At 40.9% G+C, this 20,084-nt stretch overlaps 3 protein-coding genes across 3 annotated transcripts; 1 reads left to right on the top strand and 2 right to left on the bottom strand.

Moving 5' to 3' along the window:
• Positions 1 to 1,143: 1,143 nt before the first annotated feature.
• Positions 1,144 to 5,534, bottom strand: LOC140551134 (uncharacterized). The gene is made up of 2 exons (XM_072674500.1): positions 5,505 to 5,534; positions 1,144 to 3,525 (listed from the first exon to the last, which is right to left on the bottom strand). The coding sequence occupies exon 2, from the start codon at positions 3,520 to 3,522 to the stop codon at positions 1,501 to 1,503; it is 2,022 nt and encodes a 673-aa protein (XP_072530601.1). The 5' UTR covers positions 3,523 to 3,525; positions 5,505 to 5,534; the 3' UTR covers positions 1,144 to 1,500.
• Positions 5,535 to 6,216: 682 nt separating this feature from the next.
• LOC140551026 (uncharacterized) lies at positions 6,217 to 8,036 on the top strand. Its single transcript, XM_072674396.1, has 3 exons — positions 6,217 to 6,239; positions 6,419 to 6,903; positions 7,003 to 8,036. Exons 1-3 carry the CDS (start codon positions 6,217 to 6,219, stop codon positions 7,524 to 7,526), a joined length of 1,032 nt encoding a protein of 343 aa, XP_072530497.1. The 3' UTR covers positions 7,527 to 8,036.
• A 9,622-nt stretch (positions 8,037 to 17,658) lies between these two features.
• Positions 17,659 to 19,774, bottom strand: LOC140551133 (uncharacterized). Its single transcript, XM_072674499.1, has one exon. The coding sequence runs from the start codon at positions 19,772 to 19,774 to the stop codon at positions 17,696 to 17,698; it is 2,079 nt and encodes a 692-aa protein (XP_072530600.1). The 3' UTR covers positions 17,659 to 17,695.
• Positions 19,775 to 20,084: the final 310 nt, after the last annotated feature.

The following is a 20,084-nucleotide window of genomic DNA, read 5'->3' as shown; positions in this document are numbered from 1 at the left end:
AATGAGGTTTCTCAAACAATGCTTGATGACACTGAAGAATAAAAACGTGAGAATGTGAGACTCTCAATACAGAATTTCTCCCGACAAAGAAACGTTTGTAGAAGATGTTAACTTATGTTTGATGTTAACTGCCTGTGTACAAGTGAAAATGCAGTTTCACTTTGTGAGGCTCTCCCTGAAGATGAAACGCCACCCAATCAAACACCAGAGACTGGATATGAAAAGCCCTGGAGGAGCAATTTAATGTGAGCTTCTGACGTAGTAGTGAGGTGAGGATTAGTCTCATGGCTAGGCTTGTGAACAAGAAAGATGTTAGTTAAAGCCTGTCTTGACAAATTACTTCAAATCTCTCTTTCAGAAACAGTTGCAGTCTTCATATTTGAGGAGGTATTTTTTAGAGGCCATGTGCACTGATAGTGGCTTTCCACAAATTCAGTGCTGAGTTGCACAGTGCAGCAGTACACTGGAGAGTATACTGGGGTGGAGCATTGTCTTAGTTATTAGCATGTTGCTCATACACACCCTGTTTACTGCGGCACCATGCAGCAAATAAGAGTAGGCTATTCTTGAGAATCCTCACTGTAGAATATTAAATGCATTATTTTTATTATAATACTCAAAATGTTTTCTGGATTTATAGAAATGATAAAAGAATCAGTTAAAATGCCTGTTTAGTGTGTTCAGTTCCTATTGGTTGGTTTCTTGCCATCAGCTCTGCTGTCTTTGCTGCAATATTATGAATGCTGCTTTTAATAATTAGCAAAAAAAAGTACTTGAACAGGTGGTACACTGTAAAAATAAGTGAACTTTTGGAGGTTCTTCAATTTGAAACTGTGGAGGAACCTGCTTTAAGGAAATCTTTTCTTCTAAAAATAAATTATGTGTGCAAAGCTGAACACCATCAAATATTTTCTTGAAGGTTCCTTAAGAGCTTCCTCCACAGTTTCAAAGTGAAGAACAATCAAAAATTAAGTATTTTTAACAGTGAAATTATAAATGATAAAACAAACAGACTAACAGTGTATGAATAAACAGAAGAAAAACATGCTGGCATTTGTACTTCCAATTTTATTGCAGAGGATAAAAGCCTTGCCTTAATACATAAGTGATTATATTTATTCAGGAAAATAAAATTAATTTTAAGTCACATAAACACAGTTACCAGAGGAATCATTCACAGACACAACACACTGTGTCAAATGTATGAAAAGTCACAAGGATTTAGCTTAGAGGCTTTATGAAAATGTTATTTTCATGAAACTAATTAAAAATATTTCTAAATGTTTTATTCTTATCTGATGGTGGATGAGTTTGAACGGGCTGTGGGCCTGAGGGATTTTACATAGTGGTATAAATATACGAAATGCAGAGCAAATAGTAACTCTGGATAGGAGTATTTATTTTACTGTTAGTACAAGCAGAGTAATAAGTAATAATGTCAATAAATGCAAATTGCAGTAATTCTTAATGTGTGCATTATCTGTCTCATTTGCAAAAATCTTAAATAAATGCTGAGAATTCATCAACATTTTCAGCAGTAGTTGTTTTCCTGAATCCTTTTTCAACAGCTCTCTGGATGCTCTTCATCTCCTCTGGAGCAGCTTTGGGAAGAATGGCCAGCAGCTCATTGTCAATCTTCTCCAGTCTCAAGTCAGACTTCCTCTCAAACTCCTCCTTGTTCTTTAAGATTAGGTCTGAGATGGCCTTCTGAGCTCCATCACAGGAGTTCCGTAACTCCTGAAGCTCCTTTTCAAACTCTGGCTTTTCCTTGTCCATGGTCAAAAGTGTCCCCAGCAAGCTGATGTTATCCAACAGATACTTCTCAGACACTTCGGTGTAGGTTGCTGAGATCATGTGGACGAGGCTGGCGATGTTACTGGCTTGAAAGGCTTGATTGTAGAGCAGGTCTTTGGAGAAGAGCTTTGCGTCGTAGGAGAGAGATTGAGTCTTCTCTGACGTGGAGACAAAATCTTTGAGAGGTCTGTTTAGGCTGGAGCTTACAAGGCTGGACACCATCCGAAAGAAGCGCACCATCTTCTCCCACTGCTCCTTCACCCTCCCCATGGCATCCATCCCTTTCACCAGCATCTGTATGGTGGTGTTAAAGTCTATCTCTTTGAGTTCACAGTTTCTCATGGAGACCAGGATTTCAGTCAGTTCCTTCTGGTTCTTCTCCATGTTCTCCATACTTCGCTGATAGTCCTCTCTGGTTTTGTTCAGTTGAGCTCGGGTCTGCTCTACACGGAACCAAGATGTTCTATTATTTGAAGTTATGCTGTTCATCATAGGTGGCTGTGAGGTCAGTGGAGGAGACTTTGTGAAATCTTTGCTTTCGCTGTCAAATATTCTGGCATTTTCTGTAAAACATCTAATGTTGTCGATCAGCTCTTCTGTTCTGGCTTCCTCACATTGTCTCTCAGGGGTATATTTTGCCAGTTCTCTGCAGATGTTAATCCCCTCGACACATAACTGTTGAGCATTATCATTTAGTTGGCATTGTGGGAGTTTTCTTAAACTGTCGTAGATTTGACAGAACTGTCGTTCCAAATAACTTGCATTTGAAGTTTTGTTCTTCTGATTATACAGTTTCATCACATCTATCTTGTCCTCTTGAACATACCTCTCAATATTCTCTGCCCACTTCAGGATTGCTGCAGATTTGCTGTAAATGTTTACATTAGTAATTGCATCTGCAGCAGATTCTTGACCTCTGGCTTGTGGATTCTGCCTTTGCGGAATCCATGAAGTCAGTCCTCTGCAAAGAGTAGCAACACCTTCAAATGCCGCATGAGCAAAGTCCAATAACTCTGCTGTCAATCCAGTAGGTAGGGAATCCAGTGCTTTGGAGTAGTTCTCTTGTGCCTCCTGCAGTTCATTCTCCATGCTGTTCACCAACTTCTTCATTTGTTCATTTACGTCTTGCTCGTTCTTTTCTCTCAGTTTGTTCTCTTCCATTGTTCTCTTGACCTCTTCCAGCTGTTCCCCATAAACAAGGTTTGCCACCATACACGCTTCCAGCAGCTCGTGGATGATATTGATGACGTCAGTGAAGCGCTCTTCTGTTGAGGTAGCCAGTTTAACACAGTTGTCTGCAATGGCACTAATGTTCTTCAGCTGGTCAGAAAGGTGGGCTTTAACAACCTCATCATTGTCTTGGAACAGAATCTTCACAGCGGTCTTCATGTAGTTTGGGACGGTCATGGTGTGGAGCCTAATCTGATCCATGTTCTTGTGGGCTTCATTGAAAGCCCACCAGCCAGAGTTGCACACTTGCATGAGACAGGCCCGAAATGATTCTGGGTATTTGATGTGCTGGTAGCCGTCCTTGGATGGGTTTCTGTTGATGGAGAAATCTTCTTTGGAGGAGATGAAGATCAGCTCTCCCAGGATGGCTACAGAGAGCGGTGCAGGAGCCAGGTATTGCTCCCAGTTGGCGTAGGGCTGCATCACAAGCTTGGTTTGGTTTCTCATTTCTTCAGCTGTGGTCAGGCTTTGAATAGTCTTTTCAACTTTGGAATCCATTTGCTACAACAGAACATAGAACATTAGGAATTAATGTTCAGTGCTTTATATCGAATACACAATATGTTACACTACGTGGCATTAACCTGTATAATTACCTCAGAGTAGCTCTGTTCACATGTGTAATATTTTGTAAAGTGAAGAGTGTATGTCTCTATTAATTCAGGCTCCATAATTAATGACCTTTTCATAAAAGAAATACTATAGTTACAGTGCACTATAACTATTAGCCCAATCACAATATTGGGGAGGTCCCCCTCATGCCAGTGTCTGACCCTTTTTTTTGCCAAACAGTGGTAATAAGTGTAACCCTGACTTGCATGGTGTCCACTACAGCGGATAGATACTCTATGAAAAAACGTTTTGGGACACCTGCTCTTTCAGTTTTTCTAAAAGAATTTCTCCTGCTTTCGTTGAAGTAACTGTCTCTACTTTAAAGAGAAGAAGACTTTCTACTAGATTTTGGAGGAGCATTGCTGTGAGGATCTAATGGCATTCAGCCACAAGAGTGTTAGTGAGGTCAGGATGTTGAATGATCACCACCCCACCTCATCATCCCCAACTCCCCAACTCACCCCAAAAGTACTGGATGGAGCTCCTCCACCATCATTCCAGAGAACACAGTTCTTCCACTGCTCCACAGCTCAATGCTGGGGGGCTTTATACTCCTCTAGCCCACGCCTGGCATTAGGCATCATGGAGCCAATAGGGTCATGTTTATTTATCTGCTCCAGAGAGTCCTATTCTATTGCAAGTACTTTTCTACAGGGACTATACATGCTTTGTGTGTCGCATTTGCAAAATTGTGTAACTTTACTTGAATTGTCCATTATAGAAGCCTTGTAGATGCTCGCCTTACATTCAATTGACGTTCAACTGTCAAAATCTGTATAAAATATGACTGAACTCTAAGCTGAATGTAAATTACTCTTTAAATATAAATTAAATATTATTAAATATAGTCTATTAAATATAGTCCTACACCTAACCCTAACCCTAACCCTTAACCTTAACCTTAACCATTCAACCTTAAAACCTAATGGTAACTCTAACCTAAACCTTAAATCTAACCCTAAACCTAATCCTAAAAGGTTAGGGCTAGGGTTAGGGTTAAGGTTAGGCATAGGCTTGGGGTTAGGGTTAGGGGCTGTGGCTAGGTTAGAGTTGGGGTTTAGGGTTAGGGTTAGGGTTAGTTTTAGGGTAGGGTTAAGGTTAGGTGCAGAGTTAGGGTTAGGCTTGGGGTTTGGGGTAGGGTTTAGGGTTATATTTAATATACAGTCATTTACATTCAGCTTAGAGTTCAGTTGTATTTAATACACATTCAGTTGAAGGTCAGTGGAATGTTAGGTGAGTCTCTACGAGGCTTCTATAATGGACCATCCAGTGATGCCTTTTTTTAGTCTGAGCTGCGTAAAGATCTGTTTCCACTAAAAGAAAATTTATTATTGAAGTGTGGTCTAAACCATTTATGCACAGTGCCCACTACAATGGAAAAGAAATCAATTGGACATGTCTTAGGTAAAAAAAAAAACTTTGTTTTGTTTCCTTCATGAAATCTGTCATAACTTTAAATATATAAAATATTTGCTACCGTGAGATCATTTGGCAAGAATCATGACAATACAGCATATGCCATGATCACAAACTGTTATGGTGACATTAATTATGATTAAGATACCACAAACTTACAATTAGCTTAATTAGACACCACTAACTACTGGTTCAAAACAATCCAGCCAAGCTGGTTTTAAACAAGAAACTACTTCAACTATATGAAATCTATGAGTCTTGTGGGGCCAGTCAGATATTCATCATAGTCTGTTTCAAATGTTCTCTTAGTAAGAATCAGAAGTACTCACACATCTATAACCACGACCCAGAACATTACAACTGAGCAGTAAACATTAGTGAAAACACTTTTGAATATTGAACATTGGTGATTGCATTACAACACTCAGCTATATATAAAACACTCTGTCTACCTTGAATGGATGGAGTTCTCTTAGCGCTGCAGGTCTGAAAGGTGAAGAGGGAGGAAATGCCACCATGCCCCATATTTATAGGCTGTAAGATAAGAAGGTCCAGCCCACCAGACAAGCAGTGATGCCACACTAGGAGGAGGAACTCATTCAGCCTCATTACAGCTGATCATCTTAGCTGGGCTACAAGATCAACAACTGGTCAAGAAGGACTAACTAGAGGTAAGAAGTTCTGCTTTAAGAGGTTTTCTGCATCACAAAAATATTACTATGTGAGAGTACCATCCTTGTATGTTGCTACACCTGATCCTTTTTGTTTATGTACCTGTTGGGTTTGTTCTTACCTTTGAAAAAGTGTTGCCAACCCTTGTTGCAAACCAAGTGTTATTCCTATTGGCTTTTGATCCTGGCTCTGTTATATCATTTTCTGCAGTCTGCTTTTGCCCATGTCTGCTCTGTTAGCTTTGCTATTTGTGACCTCACTGTTACAGCAAGATCCTCCTAGTTTAGATAACTTGCCTGGTTTGCAGTCTGCCATTGAACAGATCATTTATTCATATTCAACATTTGTTTTTATTCAGTTATCATTTGTTTTAATAATCTATAACAAAAGATAACATGCGTCATCCAGATGAGATTGCTGAAATGAGAAGGGAACATCATACCCTGGGCTTTTGTGAGGGAATCATTAACTTTCTGTTTCTTTTTCTGTCAGATGAGCCAAATCTGTTCTTCTGAGTAAGTTGAACAACACACACACACACACACACATGACATACATGTTTTACATTTAAATACAATTCTAAGAAAATGGCCAGGAACAGATAACGGCTTTTACAGATAAATTGACTGAACTGGTTTGTCTGAATGTACTGTAGTTCTACTTGTTTTAGACTGTTTCTCTTTTTCTCTTTTAGTCTTTTGGTGAAAAGGTCTATTTCGGCAGTTGTTGAGCCTCTGAGAGATGGCCTCTGCTCCATTAACAGAGTCTATGAGGCCCTCATTAATGCAAAAGTAGATCCTTATAGTGGACAGTGTAGAAACTACGGCTGCTTTAGACAGCAGATTGAGCAAGCCAAGCAGAGCCTGGAGCGGTCAGATCAGGAGGCCAGTACGGGGCTGAAGAGTCTGGATGGAAACATTGAGATTCTCACGCGAGACGAGGGAAGACTTGAACGAGAGATGAGAGCTACACAGCAGACCTTAGACAACCTGAGAACAGAGCAGGAGTCTAATAATAAACTACTAAAGCAGTCTGAAGGTTCTCTGGAGGTGGCGAGGAGACAGCTACGTTCAGCAAGAGACACACTTCAGAGAGAGGAAAAGAGGAAATGTACCGCTGGGATAGTGACGGGTGTGGGAGCGGGACTGTTCATTATACCAGTTGTTGGATGGGTCGCTGGTGAGAATTGCATTACTCGTAATGATGTACCTTACCTGTACTGGTTTACTTAATCTTTGTTTGTGATGGAATTACATTATTTGTTCTCTCCCTTTGCAGGTTCTGCCATGGTCATTGGTGGAACAATAGGACTGTGCAAAGCTTTTGATGCTGTAAAAAAGGCTGAAGAGGAGGAGAGAGATTCTGAGAAGACAGTGGACAGGTACAAAGGTAAAGTATCTGACTATGAGTGGAAAATTTCCCAGAATGAGCGCAACATCAGGCAGAACCGTGATCGAAAGGAACAGATCTGTACAGATATCCAGAAGGTGAAGGAGCAGAGAGCTGCTGTAGCTGATCTCCAGGTAAAAGTCAGAAGAGCCGTCCACCTCCTGAGTGTCCTGAGTGGGAGGGCCAATGTGGTCGAGGGTCAGACTCGCAGACACATCGTCCTGGAGCCAGTGATGAAGGTGATGGAGGAGGTGATGAAGGCAGCAGGAGAAATCACAGGGAATCAGCTCCTCGCTGATGAAGGCATACCAAGACTCGTCAATACAGTGAGGGAAAAGCATAATCTGGCAGTCAGTACGATGGAGAAGCAAAGCCTGGAAGCTGAAAGTGACCTCAGTGAACTTTATTATTAAAGTACTAGTACTAAATAATAAAAAACAATTACTATACTAATACAACAACAATCACTAGTTCATATCAGTGTGTATATTATAAAGAAGCAATGATAAAACGTGCTGAATTTTGGCTAGGAGAAAAGGGCATAATCCGGCAACCTTCTGGTTTTTAAGCCCACTTCTCTATCAAAAGGCCAATAAGGGTTAGGAAGCAATGCCTATTTGGGTTAAAAGTGTTCAGAAAAAGGACTGTTCTGCAGATGATATTAACTACATAGACTTCAGTATCTCTTCAGGGTACCTCAGAATCCTCACAAAGCCAAAACCGGATGCTCAGAGTTTAAGAGTGTAAGACGACCCAGTTTGACACCCCTATTTCTAAGACCCAGGAAACCATCTAAACATCTGACCTGAAAGAATCTGTGGGTTTATTGTTAGAAACAATATGAAAAGGCAAAATTTGAGATATGCCATTTGATGTTAGGCATAATTTTCTTCATGTTTGCAGTCCTTTATTATAAAGGACTTTTTGATGTGTATTTTTTATGTTATGGTATCTGCTATTTGAGACTGTCTAACAATTTCCTGTCTGATTGATGTAAAAAAAATATTAAAGTATTATTCAAAAAACATATTTATTTGTGACCAGAGTAAACATTGTATGGAATAATTATAATTATTAAATAAATTAAAACTATGATTTTACTCAAAATAAGACTTTTAAGAATTGTTGTAGCTCATTTCAGATGATCTGAGCTGGTCTTTGATGGCCATTAGTTTGTGTCCTGTGTCGATCAGTTGGTTGTTCTGTTTAAGCTGATAGACCAGACTGGATAATAGAAGCATAATTTATCAATTAAGATAATTAGTTTCATTAAGAAATGTAATTTCTTAAATATACATCTTTATTTGTGGAGTACATTTCATACAAATAATGCAGCTCAGAATCCTTCACGGACATAAAACACACGCACACAATGAAATACATCTTACCAGTATGATATTATTTTTGCACATACTCCCTCAGGCTGGACGTTTTTGTAAAAATACGGTCACACCCATTGACATGAAATCCACCCGGTGTTCAGTTCTTCTAGTTTAACCTTTGTCGTGGAAAAATCAATCAAATACTCAGACACATGGAGCTTTTGAGTAACATTTATTGAGAGCAAGCTTTTAGATGCAAGTTAAGGATGGCTCTGCTCACAGGCAGAGAAAACTGGGTTATATATGATACGTTGGGGCACGTCTTTACCTTCTATGGTTATAAGATGGTTATAAGTGATACTATTGGGTTATATTGATATTATTAGACAAACTCTGCGTGGATCAGACTAAGTCTAGAATGGTTATCGCGAGAGCACGTCGACCACCTGGCCTATTTGTGTGCTATGCTGTGGATGCTGACAGCCGCTGTGGTTTAGCTCACTTTCTGTTGCTGGCGGGCCCACACTCGTGCACACAGCATACATCCTCTTTCACCTCAATTGACCTTACAGGATCATCATTTAAGAAGCAAATATGCCAGGGCCGGGCATTATTAAGCAATGTAAGCCAGGTGAATATTTGCCTTCACACGTTCACAAATTGACCAACTTTTTGTTGTATAATGCAGCGGAGGTGTGCTGTAAACAAAGTGCTTCTGAAAAATAAATAATAAGAAAAGGAGAGTATGATATAGCTGGAACAGCACAGCTAGGAACCAGGAAAGATGCATTGTGAACAGTAAGTGCAAACTCCTTTTGTAGGGCCTCATCTGTAATTCTGTATGGTGATTTAGGATTTGCAGGATTTGTTCAACCTTTATTATGAACAGCATTTTATTAACTATATTAATACACAATCTGAAAAATCAAGCTGGGGTGCTTCCCTAAAGCTGCCCTAGTATGTCTAACTGTGTTTAACTTGGCTGAGGTAAGTAATGAGAGTTCAGTAGATGGAAGTGAAAAGCCATGAACCTCAAACACTGCTGTTCCTCCATCAGACAAGCTAAACTGTTTTCATGCTCGTTGCTTTTATGCAAGTGATGCTGTGCCCCCACCCTGAGTTCTCAAAAACAGTTCTTTTTTCAAAAACCTTTATAGAATATCCTGCTCCTCAAATGAGAAACCAAAAGCTGCTGTGTTCATAATAACACACCCTCTAACATCCTGTGTGAAAGTAAAACTGAAAGCTGAAAGTACAATCGAACGTTGAGTCTCAAGCGAGCATCTTGTTAAAGGCTTGGGGGATTTTGCTGCCCCGTTTGGTCTTAAAGGTGTCAGAGAATGTATCTGAGTATACATCCTTACAAAACTGAATTACAGTGATACTGTACCAGTGCTAAAAAAACTAATTAAGCCAGGCTTGTTTAGGCTATGCAGCTCCTGTAGGGAACTGTGGTGATGAAAACCAGGCAGGGTGTCCGGAGCATGCCCAGAATCATTGGTGACAAATCAGAAATATTCAGTATATCACAGTGTACCACACACACACACACACACACACACACACACACACACACACACACACACACCAAGGGGCAATTACAGACAGCCAAGTCACCTACTGTGTGTTTATTTGGAAAGTGGGTGGCGGAAACCCGTACGGACACAAGGTGAACACACCAAGCTCCTTACAGTGACCGTGGTGAGGATCGAACCCACAGCCCCAGACCCCTGGAACTGTGGAGCACACACACTGTCTGTGCCACCCCAGGACTTGGTTAACATTCCTGTTTTAAATGATCTACCATATTATGGTCAAAAAGAGGTTAAGACCACACTGGGCAGTGGAATTTCCCCAGCATTCAACAAGACACTGGCTTGAGATTCAACATTTGATCTTGTGAACATTCATTTTCACTTTTACAGGATGTTGGAAACTAAAACAAATTTCCACTGCTGAGTGCTGGGGGATTTTTTAACCCTCTAGCCCACAGCTTCTCTACAGCAACATGTGCATTACTACAACTTAAAGTAGCAGAATACTTTCATTAGAAGGGAAGTCCACAAACATTTAGTGTACATAATACTGTAGATTTTGAGGTAAAGGTTATTAATGCAGTGGTTGTCTGTGTAATGTTTGTCATGAACTCGCTCCATCACGGTCTTAGGGGATACCTTATCTTTTACTTACAGCCTGCAACACTGTTTAACACCAGATGCTTATCTCAATTGCCAACATCCAACAACATGGTCTTCTTTGCGGACAATGCAGTTGTGAATGTAGTATTTCTGAACTCAATCATTCAAACCAAAAAAATAAAAAAAATCCAAATGAATTTACTATTCTTGTTGTAATGCAAAGCATTATTTCCCTGAGAACCGAGTAATTGTTTTTTTTTTTTTTGGCAGGAATAAGAAAAGCTTTTCCTGACAGTCAGAGAAATTGGTATTGCTTTAAAAAAATCACCATAATAAACAGCGGGTTATAGCAGTCTATTTCTTGAGGGGGTTCTGAAGCCTAGAGGGGATGTTACCAGGGTAGTCTCAGCGCACACAGTAGGTGGGGGATTTTTCAGGTAAACTTCGGATCTCTTGCTGTTGGAGTAGATGGAGAGTTTTGTCCCTGTTCCGATTCTGTTAAAAGTGCAGACTGACTGCAATCTTTCACCCATGCTTTACACTCTGTACACCTACAACTGCATTGCAAAAAAACAGCTCCAACACCATCATCAAGTTTGCAGACAACACAACAATAATCATCAACATCACCAACAATGTTGAGGGATCATACAGGGAAGAAAGTGAGAAACTTCACATTCTTCTGTGTCCACATATCTGAGGATCTCACCTGCTCACTCAACACATCACACATCATCAGGAAAGCCCAACAATGCCTCCACAACCCCCACTGGCTGGTGAGAGTCAACTTGCCACAGCAGTTCCCCTGCAACTTCTACAAGTTCACTGTGGAGAGCATCCTGAGCAGCTGCATCACAGTTTGGTACAGTAGCGTCTCTGCAGAGAGTGGTGAAAACTGCCCAGTACATCATTGCAGCCGCCCTCCCACCCATACAGGACCTCTACAACAAGAGATGCTGGAGGAAAGCCATCAGCATCTCCTCTGACCCCACTCACCCCAGCCACTTTCAACCCCCTGCCATCTGGAAAGAGGTACAGGAACATCACAGCCAGAACCATCAGATTCGGGAACAGTTTCTTCCCACGTGCTATTAAACTGGTCTCACCAGCAACACCAACCTGAACACACACATACAGACTGCTACAGATCACTAACCATCCCAGTTCACATTTACACTCTGATCCACCTGCTCAGGGACTGCATAAACTGGCACTTTAACTGGAACTTCCGTCTACTGTAAATAAGCTGTGTACTCTTCTCTTAACCTGAGCACTAGCTGCTGTACTCATTACTGCACTCTATACCTTGTTTACATGTGTGATGCTGTTTACAACATCAGACCTGGTCTACCTCAGAATACACAGTACAAACTCACTGCTACTATTCTATTCACACACACACTAACCAATTGTAATCACAGGATTGTATATTTATTAAATGTTATTGTAAGTGTAGTAACCCAGCCTTTATGCATCCATTTGCACATGCACACATTTGTTTTTTGTCTTTGTACTTTAAAGGTGCACGTATTTGTCACTGTACAGTGAAATGTGTCCTCCGCATTTAACCCATCTGGTAGTGAACACACACTCACACACACACATGTGTTAGGGGCAGTGATTACACACACACACCCAGAGCGGTGGGCAGCCAACTTGTCTGTGCACCATGTCTCAGGTCTCGTCTGTTGTTCTTGCACTATTGGATCACATCTTAACCTGAACTGCACTGGAGACTAACAGCCTAACAGTGTTTGGTTGTACTATACAACCCTGTATTAGTCTAATGACTATGAAGTTCAGTTTAACTGAATTTCAACGTTGGGCACATTGAATTGCACTAGTGTTTATAATGTGTCACATAAGGAAACTTCCCCGATATAGGATACAATGTCATCTGTTAAGATGGTATTTTAATTTCCGGCCCATTGCTACACTCATCATATGGGAGCCAACTGGCCAATGTTCAAACTGCATTATGTGATAACATGGGAATAATGTGTTCTATTTAAATGTGATTTTAATTTATATCGACCAGTTTCTGGCTGTAGGTCAAAAGCATATTATTTGTTTTTATACATTTATATAATAATTCTAAATTTTTTCTTGTAACATATTTTCTCATTATCAAAAAATCATACTGTAAAAAAGTTATAAGCATTATGTCAGTATCTAAGCACACTACTGATGTTGCTGTTTGGAGACTTCGAACAGAAGTTATGGAACAGTGTATAAATCATCATGCTGCAAGAAAGTGATACCGCTAACATCAATCAAATACTCTGACACATGGAGCCTTTGAGTAACATTTATTGAGAGCAACAAGCATTCGGATGGAAGTTAAGGACAGCTCTACTCACACACAGAGAAATTTGGGTTATATATGATTCATTGGGGTGCATCTTCCCTTATATGGTTATAAGATGGTTATAAGTGATATTATTGGCTTGTTAGACAAACTCTGCATGGATCAGACTAAATCCAGAATGGGGAAGCCGTTGAGACAGATGTTGACAGCCGCTGTGGTTTAGCTCACTTTCCGTTGCTGGCGGGCCCACACTCGTGCACACAGCATACATCCTCTTTCACCTCAATTGACCTTACAGGATCATCATTTAAGAAGCAAATATGCCAGGGCCGGGCATTATTAAGCAATGTAAGCCAGGTGAATATTTGCCTTCACACGTTCACAAATTGACCAACTTTTTGTTGTATAATGCAGCGGAGGTGTGCTGTAAACAAAGTGCTTCTGAAAAATAAATAATAAGAAAAGGAGAGTATGATATAGCTGGAACAGCACAGCTAGGAACCAGGAAAGATGCATTGTGAACAGTAAGTGCAAACTCCTTTTGTAGGGCCTCGTCTGTAATTCTGTATGGTGATTTAGGATTTGCAGGATTTGTTCAACCTTTATTATGAACAGCATTTTATTAACTATATTAATACACAATCTGAAAAATCAAGCTGGGGTGCTTCCCTAAAGCTGCCCTAGTATGTCTAACTGTGTTTAACTTGGCTGAGGTAAGTAATGAGAGTTCAGTAGATGGAAGTGAAAAGCCATGAACCTCAAACACTGCTGTTCCTCCATCAGACAAGCTAAACTGTTTTCATGCTCGTTGCTTTTATGCAAGTGATGCTGTGCCCCCACCCTGAGTTCTCAAAAACAGTTCTTTTTTCAAAAACCTTTATAGAATATCCTGCTCCTCAAATGAGAAACCAAAAGCTGCTGTGTTCATAATAACACACCCTCTAACATCCTGTGTGAAAGTAAAACTGAAAGCTGAAAGTACAATCGAACGTTGAGTCTCAAGCGAGCATCTTGTTAAAGGCTTGGGGGATTTTGCTGCCCCGTTTGGTCTTAAAGGTGTCAGAGAATGTATCTGAGTATACATCCTTACAAAACTGAATTACAATGATACTGTACCAGTGCTAAAAAAACTAATTAAGCCAGGCTTGTTTAGGCTATGCAGCTCCTGTAGGGAACTGTGGTGATGAAAACCAGGCAGGGTGTCCGGAGCATGCCCAGAATCATTGGTGACAAATCAGAAATATTCAGTATATCACAGTGTACCACACACACACACACACACACACACACACACACACACACCAAGGGGCAATTACAGACAGCCAAGTCACCTACTGTGTGTTTATTTGGAAAGTGGGTGGCGGAAACCCGTACGGACACAAGGTGAACACACCAAGCTCCTTACAGTGACCGTGGTGAGGATCGAACCCACAGCCCCAGACCCCTGGAACTGTGGAGCTTCAAGTACGGCTCGGCTCGACCCACCATCCCTCAAAATCCGCGGAAGACAAGCGTCCAGGCTTTTTTCTGTCCTGGCACCAAAGTGGTGGAACGAGCTGCCCCTGGATGTCCGAACGGCCGAGTCGCTCGCTGTCTTCAAACGCAGACTGAAGACCCACCTCTTCCGAGAGTACTTGGACGAATAGTTCTATGGTCGCCTTATTGTATTGTGTTTAGTAATGTCTAAGCCTGGAGGTATCTTTTGTATTAGTCTATTCTAACTAGCTGAGGTTTTCTTGGGAAATAGCAAAGCACTTTGTAAGTCGCTCTGGATAAGAGCGTCTGCTAAATGCCGTAAATGTAAATGTAAATGTAAATGTAAATGTGGAGCACACACACTGTCTGTGCCACCCCAGGACTTGGTTAACATTCCTGTTTTAAATGATCTACCATATTATGGTCAAAAAGAGGTTAAGACCACACTGGGCAGTGGAATTTCCCCAGCATTCAACAAGACACTGGCTTGAGATTCAACATTTGATCTTGTGAACATTCATTTTCACTTTTACAGGATGTTGGAAACTAAAACAAATTTCCACTGCTGAGTGCTGGGGGATTTTTTAACCCTCTAGCCCACAGCTTCTCTACAGCAACATGTGCATTACTACAACTTAAAGTAGCAGAATACTTTCATTAGAAGGGAAGTCCACAAACATTTAGTGTACATAATACTGTAGATTTTGAGGTAAAGGTTATTAATGCAGTGGTTGTCTGTGTAATGTTTGTCATGAACTCGCTCCATCACGGTCTTAGGGGATACCTTATCTTTTACTTACAGCCTGCAACACTGTTTAACACCAGATGCTTATCTCAATTGCCAACATCCAACAACATGGTCTTCTTTGCGGACAATGCAGTTGTGAATGTAGTATTTCTGAACTCAATCATTCAAAAAAATTTTTAAAAAATCCAAATGAATTTACTATTCTTGTTGTAATGCAAAGCATTATTTCCCTGAGAACCGAGTAATTGTTTAGTTTTTTTTGGCAGGAATAAGAAAAGCTTTTCCTGACAGTCAGAGAAATTGGTATTGCTTTAAAAAAATCACCATAATAAACAGCGGGTTATAGCAGTCTATTTCTTGAGGGGGTTCTGAAGCCTAGAGGGGATGTTACCAGGGTAGTCTCAGCGCACACAGTAGGTGGGGGATTTTTCAGGTAAACTTCGGATCTCTTGCTGTTGGAGTAGATGGAGAGTTTTGTCCCTGTTCCGATTCTGTTAAAAGTGCAGACTGACTGCAATCTTTCACCCATGCTTTACACTCTGTACACCTACAACTGCATTGCAAAAAAACAGCTCCAACACCATCATCAAGTTTGCAGACAACACAACAATAATCATCAACATCACCAACAATGTTGAGGGATCATACAGGGAAGAAAGTGAGAAACTTCACATTCTTCTGTGTCCACATATCTGAGGATCTCACCTGCTCACTCAACACATCACACATCATCAGGAAAGCCCAACAATGCCTCCACAACCCCCACTGGCTGGTGAGAGTCTACCTGCCACATCAGTTCCCCTGCAACTTCTACAAGTTCACTGTGGAGAGCATCCTGAGCAGCTGCATCACAGTTTGGTACAGTAGCGCCTCTGCAGAGAGTGGTGAAAACTGCCCAGTACATCACTGCAGCCACCCTCCCACCCATACAGGACCTCTACAACAAGAGATGCTGGAGGAAAGCCATCAGCATCTCCTCTGACCCCACTCACCCCAGCCACTTTCAACCCCCTGCCATCTGGAAAGAGGTACAGGAACATCACAGCCAGAACCACCAGATTCGGGAACAGTTTCTTCCCACGTGCTATTAAACTGGTCTCACCAGCAACACCAACCTGAACACACACATACAGACTGCTACAGATCACTAACCATCCCAGTTCACATTTACACTCTGATCCACCTGCTCAGGGACTGCATAAACTGGCACTTTAACTGGAACTTCCGTCTACTGTAAATAAGCTGTGTACTCTTCTCTTAACCTGAGCACTAGCTGCTGTACTCATTACTGCACTCTATACCTTGTTTACATGTGTGATGCTGTTTACAACATCAGACCTGGTCTGCCTCAGAATACACAGTACAAACTCACTCGCTACTATTCCACACTACACTACACTATTCTATTTACACACACCCAATTGTCGTTGATTGTATATTTATTAAATGTTATTCTTAGTATAGTAACCCAGCCTTTATGCATCCATTTGCACATCTTTGTGTTTTTTGTCTTTGTACTTATTGTCTGTGCACCATGTCTCAGGTCTTGTCTATTGTCCTTGCACTATTGGATCACATCTTTACCTAAACTGCACTGGAGACTTAGCCTAACAACCCTGTATTAGTCTAATGACTATAAAGTTCAGTTTAACTAAATTTCAACGTAGGGCACATTGAATTGCACTAGTGTTTATAATGTGTCAAAAAAGTAAACTTGGCCGATATAGGATACAGTGTCATTTGTTAAAATGATATTTTAATTTCTGGCCCATTGCTACACTTATCATATGGGAGCCAATTGGCAAATGTTCAAACTGCACCATGTGATAACATGGGAATAATGTGTCCTATTTAAATGTGATTTTAATTTATATCGACCGGTTTCTGGCCGTAGGTCAAAAGCATTTGATTTGTTTTTATACATTTATATAATAATTATGAATTTCTGTTTGTAACATATTTTCTCATTATCAAAAAATCATACTGTTAAAAAGTTCCAAGCATTATGTCAGTATCTAGGCACACTACTGGTATTGCTGTTTGGAGAACTGCACTCAGGACAGAAGTTATGGAACAGTGTATAAATCATCATGCTGCTGGAAAGTGATAGCGCTGACATCATTGTTCAGATATGATGTGCTGCCATCTTGTGGATCTTTCAGAGCCTGCTGGTTGATATTTAGCAGTTTATTTTCAAAATGAAAAAGCAAACAGTGATTGACAGCCATTGCATATTTATGTTAGCATGCAAATTAGAAACATTAGCAGTTTATATATGCAGTATATTCCAAATGATTCACAACATATGTTAACCATACTTGTAATTAAACATTTTAATCATTTAATATTTTTTATGCTTTCATTTATTTTTTTTACTGAGAACAAAAGTGATCCATTCTAAATATGACTTACATTGTATAGCTAACAATAGCAAATCTAATAATTAATACAGAAATTTAAGACGGATTTGCAAAGAAAATGTTGTCTTCATTAAGCAAAATTAATGTGGAGAGCATCAAAGCAAAGAGGTAATTATCATCAGCATCAGTTTAATATTGAAATTAAATGAAGACGACTTCTGCATATAAACTCAGTAGTATCCTGCTTCCTCTTCTTCTTCCTGCTTATTAAATCCACTCTCAACAGCTGCTTGAATGCTCTTCATCTCTTGTGGAGCAGCTTTGGGTAGAATGGCCAGCAGCTCTTTGTCAATCTTCTCCAGCCTAGACTTGGTCTTCTTTTCAAATTCCTGCTTGTTCTTGAGGACGAGGCATAAAATGCCTTTCTGAGCTTTATCACAGGAGTTCTGTAGCTGCAGACGTTCCTTTTCAAACTCTGGCTTTTCCTTGTCCATGGTCATCAGTTTCCCCAGTGAGCTGACCCGATCCATCAGATACTTCTCAGACACTTCAGTGTAGGTTGCTGAGATCATGTGGACGAGGCTGGCGATGTTACTGGCTTGAAAGGCTTGATTGTAGAGCAGGTCTTTGGAGAAGAGCTTTGCGTTGTAGGAGAGAGATTGAGTCTTCTCAGACGTGGAGGCGAAATCTTTAAGAGGTTTGCTCAGACTGATCTTCACAATGCTGGAGACCATCTGAAAGAAGCGCACCATCTTCTCCCACTGCTCCTTCACCCTCCCCATGGCATCCATCCCTTTCACCAGCATCTGTATGGTGGTGTTAAAGTCTATCTCTTTAATTTCACAGTTTCTCATGGAGATGAGGATTTCAGTCAGTTCCTTCTGGTTCTTCTCCATGTTCTCCACACTCTTCTCGTAGGTTTCTCTGGTTTTGTTCAGTTGAGCTCGGCTCTGCTCTATACGGAACCTGGCGTTCTCTGATGCCCTTCCTGAAGCACTCTTCTTCTCAGGATTACTCTCTTCTTTGAACATCATGGGTGGTTTTGGTGTCAGAGAAGGAGATTTTGTAACATCTTTGCTCTTGGAGTCAAAAGCACGAGCTGATTCAGTCAGTTTTCTGATTTTCTGGATCATCTCCTTTGTTTTGGCTTCTTCACATTTCCCATCAGGTGCGTATACTGCCAGATCTTCACAGATGTTTATGGCCTCTTCACATAACTCTTGTGCGTGGTTCTTTGGTTTGCATTCTGGGAATCTTTCTAAACCCCTGTTAATTCTAATGAACTGATCCTTCACAAAATCTGTTTTTGGAGTTTTCTTCTTCTGATCATACAGGCTCTTCCAGTCAATGTCATTCTTCTGCACAAACTGCTGAATGATCTCTGCACACATCACGATTTCTGCAGACTTGCTGTAGATGTTTATTTTATCAACTCCATCTGCAGAAGAGTGCTTGCTTTTTACATCTTGGTATGTCTCTGAAATTGTTTTTGTAGCATTGCACATTTGGATCACTGGTTGAGTCACTATAGATGTCAGTCCTGTTACTACAGCTGAGAAGCTATTACTTAAAGATTCAACCAGATCCATACCCACCATGCTCCAGCCACTGGGCAGAGAATCCAATGCATTTGAATAGTTTTCTTTTGCTGCCTCTAGTTCTGTTTCCATAGATTGAATTGCCTTCTCAGAGCGTTTAACAGCTTCTTCTGATGATTGTTTCCTCAATTTGTTTTCCTCCAGTTTCTTCTTTATCACTTCCAGCTCCTCTCCATAAAAGTGCTCAGCATTTACACACGCTTCCAGCAGCTCTTGGATGATATTGATGACGTCAGTGAAGCGCTTTTCTGTTGAGGTAGCCAGTGTAAGACAGTCGTCTGCAATGACACGAATGTTCTCCAGCTGGTCAGGTAGGTGGGCTTCAACAACCTCATCATTGCCTTGGAACAGAATCTTCACAGCGGTCTTCATGTAGTCTGGGACGGTCATGGTGTGGAGCCGAATCTGATCCATGTTCTTGTGGGCTTCATTGAAAGCCCACCAGCCAGAGTTGCACACTTGCATGAGACAGGCCCGAAATGAATCTGGGTATCTGATGTGCTGGTAGCCGTCCTTGGGTGGGTTTTTGTTGATGGAGAAATCTTCTTTGGAAGAGATGAAGACCAGCTCTCCCAGTATGGCTATGGAGAGCGGTGCAGGGGTCAGGTACTCCTCCCAGTTGGCGTAGGGCTGCATCACAAGCTTGGTTTGGTTTCTCATCTCTTCAGCTGTGGTCAGGTTTTGAGTGGTCTTTGCAACTTGAAAAGCCATTTTCTAATTGCTCCTGCTAAAACAAACAGCATGTATTTAATATACAGTTACAATGCAATCACAATCATTCACCCACGACTGCCGTCTGAGAATACTCAACTCCTTCATCACAAGCATCTTTAGTACTGTAGAGCACCTTCTACTGTTCTGACGTGCTGCAAATGTGAGGCACAGCCAGGCACCAGGCATCTAATCTTAGCCCACTCCTCATGGGCAGTGGCCTCCAGTTTACTATTATTGGCTTTGCTGCTGCTGCATCTCCTTTAGATCCCACCAAAGATTTTCTATGGGTTTAAGTCAGGCAACTGTG

The sequence above is a fragment of the Salminus brasiliensis genome, chromosome 3 (genome assembly GCF_030463535.1).
Source record: "Salminus brasiliensis chromosome 3, fSalBra1.hap2, whole genome shotgun sequence".
In the NCBI taxonomy this organism is placed as follows: Eukaryota; Metazoa; Chordata; class Actinopteri; order Characiformes; family Bryconidae; genus Salminus; species Salminus brasiliensis.
The sequence above is the reverse complement of the archived record's forward strand: the minus strand, read 5'-3'. Positions and strand labels throughout refer to the sequence as shown.